The 9,644-nt window shown below is 47.9% G+C and overlaps 1 protein-coding gene across 3 annotated transcripts; it reads left to right on the top strand.

The window, feature by feature from the left end:
- The first annotated feature begins 4,270 nt into the window (after nt 1–4,270).
- Nucleotides 4,271–9,017, top strand: LOC123086598 (tubby-like F-box protein 13). Of its 3 annotated transcripts, none has more exons than XM_044508367.1 (5): nt 4,271–4,455; nt 5,555–6,025; nt 6,212–6,299; nt 7,695–7,827; nt 7,925–9,017. In XM_044508367.1, the coding sequence occupies exons 2-5, from the start codon at nt 5,678–5,680 to the stop codon at nt 8,676–8,678; spliced, it is 1,323 nt and encodes a 440-aa protein (XP_044364302.1). In that variant the 5' UTR covers nt 4,271–4,455; nt 5,555–5,677; the 3' UTR covers nt 8,679–9,017. The 3 variants fall into 3 exon arrangements, with proteins under 3 accessions (XP_044364302.1, XP_044364301.1, XP_044364300.1); XM_044508366.1 differs by having other exon boundaries at nt 4,329–4,525; XM_044508365.1 differs by having other exon boundaries at nt 4,329–4,576.
- The last annotated feature ends 627 nt before the right edge of the window (nt 9,018–9,644 follow it).

The following is a 9,644-nucleotide window of genomic DNA, read 5'->3' as shown; positions in this document are numbered from 1 at the left end:
CAAGGCGCTGGCTCGAGCATCTTTTCCAGCACCGGATTGTCCAAGCCTTCAGGAAGGGGGGCCGAACACCGGATCATCTTCGTCGTTGTTATCCAGTCCTGGTCAAAGAATGATTTTTCAGGATGATGTCATGATAAATAAAAGGACGATGTGTTCAGCCATGGGATTACTTACTTGGGTGGCGGTGCGGTTGCTGCTTAGGCCCACGTCCTTGGTGGTGTCCGGACACTCTATTTGGGGTCCGAAGAATGATTTGTACATCTCCTCGTGCGTCAGGCCGAGGAAATTCTGAATAGTGCGCGGTCCTTCCGGGTTGAATTCCCACATACGGAGGGGCCGACGTTTGCAAGGCTGGACTCGACGAACCAGCATGACTTGCATTACCATAACCAGGATGAAATCTCCCTCGAAGAGATCTCGGATGCGGCTCTGTAGTATGGGCACGTCCTTAGCTGGGCCCCAGTTCAGCCCCCTGCTGATCCATGACATCAGTTGTGGTGGAGGGCCCAAGCGAAAGGTGGGGGCAGCTACCCACTTGGCACTTCGGGGAGCTGTGACGTAAAATCACTCCCGTTGCCACAATCCGGACACCTCTGGAAAGGAACCCTTTGGCCATGGAGCATTGGCAATTTTTCTTATTAAAGCACCTCCGCACGCTGCGTACTGTCCCTCGACCGTCTTCGGCTTCACATCGAAGGTCTTGAGCCACAAGCCGAAGTGAGGGGTAATGCGGAGGAAGGCCTCATAGACGACAATAAATGACGAGATGTGGAGAAGGGAGTCCGGGGCCAGATCATGAAAATCTAGCCCGTAATAGAACATGAGACCCTGACAAAGGGATCCAGAGCGAGGCCTAGTCCTCAGAGGAAGTGGGAGACGAACACAACGCTCTTGTTGGGTTCGGGAGTAGGGATGACCTGCCCTCTAGCGGGCAGCCTATGCGAAATTTCGGCGGTTAGGTATCTGGCCTCCCTCAACTTCTTGATATCCTCCTCAGTGACGGAGGAAGGCATCTACTGGCCTTGAAGGCTGGATCCAGACATGATTGAAGGTCTGAAACACCTGACCTGGGCTTTGGGTGTTAGAACTCGAGGCGGGGGAATGATTCGATTGAGCACGAGAGGGAAGAAGTAAAGGCCTTGTCCCTTTTATAAAGAGGGTGAATATCAAGCGTCCTCCTCGTGGCCGTTTGGGACTTGCCTAAAATCTAGGAGTCCTAGGCGCGGTTGGGTTACCCACGTTCGTATTAATGAGAATCCCGTAATAAGGGGAACACGACCTCTGCTTTGACAAAACGTGTCAAGAAACTGCCTCGCGTTATGTGCGGGGGCTGGTTGAAGAAAAACGGTTCACATAATTACCAGGCCATGGTGTGATGTCATGCTGCTAAAACGTGTCAGTAGATTGGATTTGTGGAAATATTACTCTCTCTCTACGGTGGTATGTGGAGCTTATTTTGCAGGGTCGGACACTGTCCTTATATTCAAACTCTTTTGTGGTGTATTCGGAGGAGGAACCCGCCTTGCAATGCCGAAGACAACACTGCGCGCCGGACTCATTGTCATTGAAGCCTGGTTCAGGGGCTACTGAGGGAGTCCTGGATTAGGGGGTCTCCGGACAGCCGGACTATATCCTTTGGTCGGACTATTGAACTATGAAGATACAAGATTGAAGACTTCGTCCCATGTCCGGATGGGACTCTACTTGGCGTGGAAAGCAAGCTAGGCAATACGGATATGTATATCTCCTCCTTTGTAACCGACCTTGTGTAACCCTAGCCCCCTCCGGTGTCTATATAAACCGGAGGGTTTTAGTTCGTAGGACAACATACAATCAGACCATAGGCTAGCTTCTAGGGTTTAGCCTCTCCGATCTCGTGGTAGATCAACTCTTGTACTACTCATATTATCAAGAATAATCAAGCAGGACATATGGTTTTACCTCCATCAAGAGGGCCCGAACCTGGGTAAAACATCGTGTCCCTTGCCTCCTGTTACCATCCGCCTTAGACGCACAATTCGGGACCCCCTACCCGAGATCCGCTGGTTTTGACACCGACACTCACCCTCCTGTGGCTGAGGCTCAGTCTCATTCCCCGGCAGCCTCCAAGATCTGTGGGCGATCAGGCCTCCGCTGGCCAGGTCCTCCTTCTGGATTGTGGAGCGGATCCAGTCCCCCTGGATCCAACCAGGAGGAAGACCGGCCCTCGACGATGATCCCCGACTCGTCTTCTTGCCCTTCACCGCTGCTGCCTTCTTGCGCTCCAGGGCCGCCGTCTTGTCCTTGCCCATGGCGACGGAGTGCTCGCGGGCGAACGGAGACGACGAAGAGGACGGAGAGTGCGTTGGAGAAGCAGGGGAAGAAGGAGACGATTGGAGCGCACTGTGCTCTGCCTCGACCCGGACGCTATTTATGAGGCCACTTCTGAGTGGCTGACGGGTGGGCCCGAACGATCTAATCATATCTCGCAACAGTCGCGCGCCCGATACGTGGCGAAAAAGGTGGTGCGGGAATCGAGGCGCCCCTGTCCATCCACTCCGTTTACTGCGGCGCACTCCATCCGGCACGCTTTCCCGAAATTTCGAATCCCGTGAGATCCGGGAACCGTAGAGTAATCAATCACGCCAAAGATTTCGTACCATATCAACACTCGAAGATTATCAGTTGAGTTTCACTCGATGACCTCTAAATCGATCGAGGCAACTAAAACAAGATCGAAGCTTCAACATGATTCACAGACTCAGATGAAATACCTCCGAAGTAGGGAATCAACTTCGGTTCTTTCTTCACTCGGACCTCAATCCATTCGGGGGCTAATGACGATGACATGTACCTAGAGTAGGGTCATAGGCCTGACCTAGACGCCTTACCCAAGGACACTGCCCTAGGGTCAAAGACATTCAAGATACAACAGAAGAAACCGACTAAGTTCACCAAGAAGTGCAATCCACTCGACCTCCAACCTCACTCGGAACCCTAATTCCATTCGACCAAGATGCAGTCACTCGACCGTACAAGAAATCACTCGAAATACAGAAGGCCTAAAGTCACTCAGGATGGCAACGGTCAGGCGTTCACTCTGTAGTCTTAAAGATCATTTTATAGCTTTTTATAGCAGGCGTTACCAATAACGCCCTGTCTTAATGTACATTGAACCCTGTGTAACGTGGGATGGCCGGGGTCCTGGCGCACTCTATACAAGCCACCCCCTCCTCTGGCACAAGGGTTCGCACCCCCTGTAACTATCACGCATAATTCAGTCGACCAAAGTCTCCGGGCACCGAGACGTAGGGCTGTTACTTCCTCCGTGAAGGGCCTGGACTCGTAAACCTTGCGTGCACAACTTTGCCGTAGCTAGGATCTTGCCTCCTCCTACGTACCCCTATTCTACTGTCAGACTTAGGGCATGTTCTGAAACTGCCTAGCTTCTCCAAAACTTCCTAAATTCAGCTTCGCGCATGACTTCTCGCTTCTGGTGGCGACTTGGAAAGCGTTCGGCAACTCAGCTTCCGCTTTCGGTCGATACGCACGAGGCTGCCAGCCCATTTGACGGGATTGGCAGGCCAGGTTGGGGCCCAATACAAATTGCCAACGCATGCGAGAGGGAGTTCGACAAAGAAACTTGAACCGGGACGCTGAGAGTCACTTGGCGGTGGCAACCCAATGTAATTTGCCCTCAACTCCAACTTCTTCCTTTCACGGATCTGGAAAAGAGCTGCTTCCCCATCTTCTCCTTTTTTACACTAAGACAGATCGCTAGCTTCTCAATTCCAGTTTCCAGGAGCCAGAGCGTTCGCCTCAGCTTTATTTGTGAAGTTGAGGAAGCTTGGAGCTGGAGCATTGCAGAACGGGCCCTTACTCCCACGACACTAGGGCCCTGATCCGACTTAGAAAAGAAGTTTGCGGAGGTGTATTCCGTTGTGTTCTTTTTGAAATTCTATGGTGTTGAAACAACATCAGCTATTGTTTGCCGAATCACCGTGGAACACAATGAATAACACGAGGGTAGCGATGCAGCTTCATCGTATTTTTCACTGTATTTTTCCGCGGGTTTCCTGTTTCTTGGTTCGAAAGTCCTTCATTTTCGTCACGGGATTCAATTCAGTCTCAATGGCGCGGCTGACCGAATTCCAGTTGGATTAAACAACGGCTCTGCCGAAACATCACCTCAGCATTTGAATAAATTTATTTTCTGCAACTGCACGTGGCCCTGACCAGATGCGAACGATTTTTAGCACCCGTAGCGCAGCGCCTTTTCCGAGTGATGAAAGGAAAACAGAGACAGCTCTGCCCCGCTCCTCGCATGTCCGACTCCAACGAAACAAAGCAGGGGCGGACCGGACCGGACCAGACCAGTGTCACCACAACCACTTGTTCCTTTCTTCACCGCCCCTCGCCCCTCCCCATTTCCGCCGATCCGACCCGGCCCTTCCCCGCCGCCCGCTCCAGCTCCAGGTGCGTGTCCCCCGCCCGGATCCGCGCCCCGGTGCCTCACCTCCTCGGCGAACTCCCGATTTGTGCCTGGGTGGGTACGCGCCAGCTTCCCGGGGCTCCGCGCCGTCGCGCGTCCGGCTCGGTAGGGGCCGGGAGCAGGATTCTCCGCCTGCTTGCTTACCGTGTTTAGCCGATCTCGGTTGAGACGAGGGATTTTCAGCTCGTTGCCTGGCCGGATTTGGGCTGGGAGGGGGCGTCTCCGAGTTGCCTGCCTCATGACCTAATTCTCATGGAATTTTGGTCGAAAGAAGGAACATGCTACTAGCTTGTTTCTCGGGGCTATTATTCTACATCTAATTCGGTGAAAGATAGCATTTCGTTAGATTTTTTTTGCCCCAAAGCAGAGCTATTTCCTTAGATCTTCGTGCATCCTCCGGTAGAGTCAGTTATCATCTATGGGTTGATTTATGCATCATCCCCTTTTATATATATATATATATATATATATATATATATATATATATATATATATATATATATATATATATATATTTGTTCTGCTTGGTATTGCTGTAGATGATTTATTTTGTGTAGTGTACTTGCGAAAGTTAGCATGTTGTGGTGGGATCCCAACGAAACTATGTATACTTCATTTTTAGGCTGCTATATTGAGTAAGGTACCGAAATGCTCATACTGCCGGAAATGTACATCTTTACTCTCTACTTGTGGCTACTTCATCCTGGGGAATTTAGCCAGATAGTGTGGATTGTTGGAAAATTGTGGCCCTCGAGTTATCTATTCTTTGATAGTCATGCGAGTGAGCTTTGGATGCTAGTAGTGGATATTCTGTTTTGAAAGAAGCGGCTATGCCCTATAAGTGTTCCTGGAGAGCGTTCCCTAACATATGTTTATAGTCAAAAGTTGCAAACCAGAAGTTTGAAGTTGTTAGTCGATGTTAGTGATTATGGAATCACATGAGCAATCAAATGCAGTATCCTTCTTCATTTCATCCGAAAAAGCTGAACACTCAGTTAGCTGAATACTAATTTATTGCAATAATTACAGTAAGCTTCAATTCTGATGGAAAACTAATTGCTTACACAATATTTTGTCTTGCAGGTTCTACTGTTACTGCTTAAAAGAATTTGAGTTGGCCACTTCTATTGGCATGATAGTGTTCAACACTAGGAGATCTCTTGTGTTATATATAGCAGGGCTCTTGATTTTTAAAATTTGAAGTAGATGTCATTCCGTAGCATTGTGCGCGATGTAAGGGATAGCTTTGGGAGCTTATCTCGAAGAGGATTTGACATCAGGATTCTGGGCAATGGCAGAGGGAGATCTCATGGTGCTGTCCATGAGTTACATGACCCCGTTCCTGTAATCCAGAGCAGCTGTTGGGCTAACTTGCCTTCCGAATTGCTTCGAGATGTGATTGAGAGGTTGGAGGCTAGTGAGGCTACATGGCCCTGTAGGAAGAATGTTGTTGCTTGCGCAGCTGTCTGCAGAACATGGAGAGAGATGTGTAAAGAGATTGTAAAAAATCCGGAGTTTTGTGGAAAGATCACTTTTCCTGTGTCCCTCAAGCAGGTAATGGTGCAGTTATGTTGATGTTAGATTATCCTTTTTCGCTGGCATCTGGCAATATCGGTTCTTCAATGTTGGATGATTAACCTATAAGTAATGTTTGGAATGTTGAAATGTGACATCATGAACACAACATAATCAGCTTTAGCATGTGTTCTAATAAAATCATGTTGTTTCATTCATGTACAGCCTGGCCCTCGGGATGGAACTATGCAGTGCTTCATTAAGCGGGATAGATCTACCCAAACTTACTACCTGTACCTCTGCCTTACCTCAGGTAATTTTTTGGGTACTATCATATGATCTACGTTTTATGGGCTATGGACCTCCATTTAAGAAAAAACTCGTATATGCAGTTCTCTGTACTTCAAACTTCTGGTTTCTAAGATGTAAAATATTCTCCCGAGTCCTGATGTTATGCTTGTGTAGAGTAGCAAATTAACAACGATACGGTTTTATAGTCCATGCGTGTACTGGAGGTGTTAGTGTTCAGTTAACACAGATACGCTTGACTAAGCTGTTTCTTATTGGATTCCAGAGGAAATTGTTTGTCATTGACACCATCTGCCTGCCTCAAACTTGCATGTGCATGCTTATGTGCAGAACTACAGATTCACTTGACTCTGTACTTTGCGTGAAAGCCATATCGTGAAAGCCATGAACCATAGTTCATAAAGCAGAGGTGACTGAAAAGCCCCCCGGCAGCCCACACACATACTAATCGCTCTTTTTCACTCTACTCTGTGATATAAATGTTTGGTAGGGGTCTCGACATGTCTCTTCATTTTTAATTAGAATCATCTCGTAAGTTCCATACGATATCTTTGTACTGTTATAAAAGATGTCCAATGGTGGCGGTGGTCGGTTTCACCACCTTCTCCCTGTGCTTACATGTGGGATTGTCTTATATTTTTTGTCAAAATCTATATACCCGTGCAGTGATTTTAAAAGATGTCCTTGTTTTCTTTTTGTAAAAACGTACATGTCAGTGCGGAGACTCCAACAGACGTCCTCAAATTTTAGAAAAATGTGTATATATCTGTACAGAAACTCAGATAGGCAATAGCTGTCCTTGTCAATCGGCTCCACATTTTAAAATTGAAATCCACCCCTTGTGTTGCTCCCTTCACAAACAGATTCCAGTTCTGCCCAAGGTGAAGCTCACCTAAGGGCTGCGGCGAATCCTAGGGCATGACACGGACCACAGCGAAAATCGTTTGACAAATCTAAGTCAACACAGTATTATCTGTCGATCTGTAGCAATACACTGTTCTGTAGCTGGCAGTCTTATCTGCACTACTTTACATACCCAAGCTGGGATGGTTACTGTCATACTAGTAATATTTACTGCTGCAAGTTGCGTCCTTTGTACTCTTTTGAAGCTTACTGATCCGCTAGTGATTTTTGTTCTTTCGACTTCCCTAGAACCATGCATTTTCTTCCTTGTCCTGACATGCATTTTCTTCCTTGTCCTGACATGCATTTACCTAATGGTTCCATTGGGATTGGCATGTATTTTTGTTTGTGTCCACATGATTGTTTATCTGTCAAACTGGTTGTTTCCATATTTTGTAAAAAATTGGAAATGCAAATATAATAATTGTTTGCTAGCCTACATGTTTTTGTTGCTAGTATTATTATTTTAGTATTTTATAAGTTTTCTTTTCTACAGCTGTGCTTGTCGAAAATGGCAAATTCCTTCTGTCAGCAAAAAGGATCTGCCGTGCAACATGTACAGAATATATAATATCTATGAACGCGAATAGTATATCGAGGTCTACCGACACATACATTGGAAAAATGAGGTACTATTTGAAGAAACTATAGCCTTATTTTAAACTTATATACCACCATTTAATCTGACATATGTTCGTACTTGCTAATATGTTTGCCATTTTGTAGGTCAAATTTCCTTGGCACCAAGTTTGTAATGTATGACACACAGCCTCCTTACAATGCAAGTAGTGTTTCGCATTCTGGGACAACAAGCCGAAGATTCTACTCCAAGAAAGGGTCGACGAAGGTTCCTTGCAGCACGTACAGCATAGCTCAGGTCTCCTATGAGCTCAACGTCTTGGGAACCCGAGGTCCTAGGCGGATGCGCTGTGTAATGCACTCCATCCCTGCCTCATCGCTCGAGGCTGGTGGCAGTGTCCCTTGCCAACCGGATATCATCTTCTCCCGTTCCCTAGACGAATCTTTCAGCAGCATGCCGGTCTCGAAATCTTCCGTCATGGACCATTCCATGCGTTTTAGCAGTGCCAGATTCTCCGACGTCTCAATAGGAGGTGGCCCGGCGATCAGAGGACAAGCCTTGAGCGACGGCGATGATTTGAAGGACACGCCGTTGATTCTCCGCAACAAGGTTCCAAGATGGCATGAGCAGCTGCAGTGCTGGTGCCTCAACTTCCGTGGCCGGGTGACTGTGGCTTCTGTCAAGAACTTCCAGCTCACCGCTGCTGCTCAGCCTGCTGCTGGAGCCCCAACTCCACCACACCCTGCGCCAGCGCCTCCGCCTGAGCATGATAAGGTGATACTTCAGTTCGGCAAGGTTGCAAAGGATATGTTCACCATGGACTACCGGTACCCTCTCTCGGCCTTCCAGGCCTTCGCCCTCTCCCTGAGCAGCTTCGACACCAAGTTGGCGTGCGAATAGAACTGCGGAGTTGCAACCGTCATGGCTGCACCGATCATCAAAAGGCTGACTGTCCCCCAAATTAGGTGGGGACTCCATTCTGTTGCTGGGTGTCGCTGATGCCATCGCGACACCCGAAAACTGAGGAATTAGAAGGGTTCCTCAGATTTGTGCTGCTGATTTGTTGTCACTGTACTTGATCTCCATTGCTTGGATCCTTGGCTTGGCGACGGCTGTGTACGTGATAATGTTATGAGCAAACTCCATGGGGTTGTTCACTGACGATGTATTTGCCGAGTGACCTGTACATTCATAACTTGGTGTGTTTGAAATTGAACTTGGTTAAACTATGACGCTTCATTGCTGTTGTGGTGTCGCCGTCAGGGATGGATCGGACCAGACTTTGTGTTTGATTGCTTCTAAGTTAGGTCACCACACATAAGCTCGGCTCTTGCAGAGAGCAAAATGCGAAGATAATTATGCCGTCCTGGCACTGAACCGGCCTTGTGCAAAGGCCTGCATCAACATCGGAAGAAAGATTCGAAAACGACGCTGTCATATATTGTATGTATGTGCAGAGCTATCTCTTTCTGTAGTTTGGTAAGCTGAAAGGGACATGGTCGATGCAACGCCTGTTACTTTTGTGGCAAGCAGAAAAGGTGGTAAAAGGGAAATGCATGTTTTTTTTTCATTCGATCCAAAAAAATGGGATCGGGTTCCACTGTCAAGAGATAACGGACACAAAAACAACGGCGCCCCGAGTAGATAGAAAGAAAATTAAGCATGGGTGAACTGGCTAGCTCATGACATCGAAAGTTCAAAACCTTGCCCCTGGAGCAAGACAGAGGAGCGGGCGGAGCTGGAGTGGCTTGTCGACGTCGAGCTTTTCCGACGGCACCGGGCCGTCCATCAGCTGGATCGAGCGCAGCCCGTGCCATCTCGCATCAACTTTTCTGGGGGAGCATCAAGGAATTTCTTTCTTTCCTG

This window comes from Triticum aestivum, chromosome 4A, assembly GCF_018294505.1.
Source record: "Triticum aestivum cultivar Chinese Spring chromosome 4A, IWGSC CS RefSeq v2.1, whole genome shotgun sequence".
Classification (NCBI taxonomy): Eukaryota; Viridiplantae; Streptophyta; class Magnoliopsida; order Poales; family Poaceae; genus Triticum; species Triticum aestivum.
This window is presented reverse-complemented; position numbering and strand designations above follow the sequence as displayed.

Excerpts from the sequence above, each read along its gene's own strand:
- LOC123086598 (XM_044508367.1), top strand. The coding sequence starts at position 5,678 with ATGTCATTCCGTAGCATTGTGCGCGATGTAAGGGATAGCTTTGGGAGC. Across the intron at positions 6,026-6,211 it reads TTCCTGTGTCCCTCAAGCAG|CCTGGCCCTCGGGATGGAAC; the intron begins GTAATGGTGCAG and ends ATTCATGTACAG. Across the intron at positions 6,300-7,694 it reads GTACCTCTGCCTTACCTCAG|CTGTGCTTGTCGAAAATGGC; the intron begins GTAATTTTTTGG and ends TCTTTTCTACAG.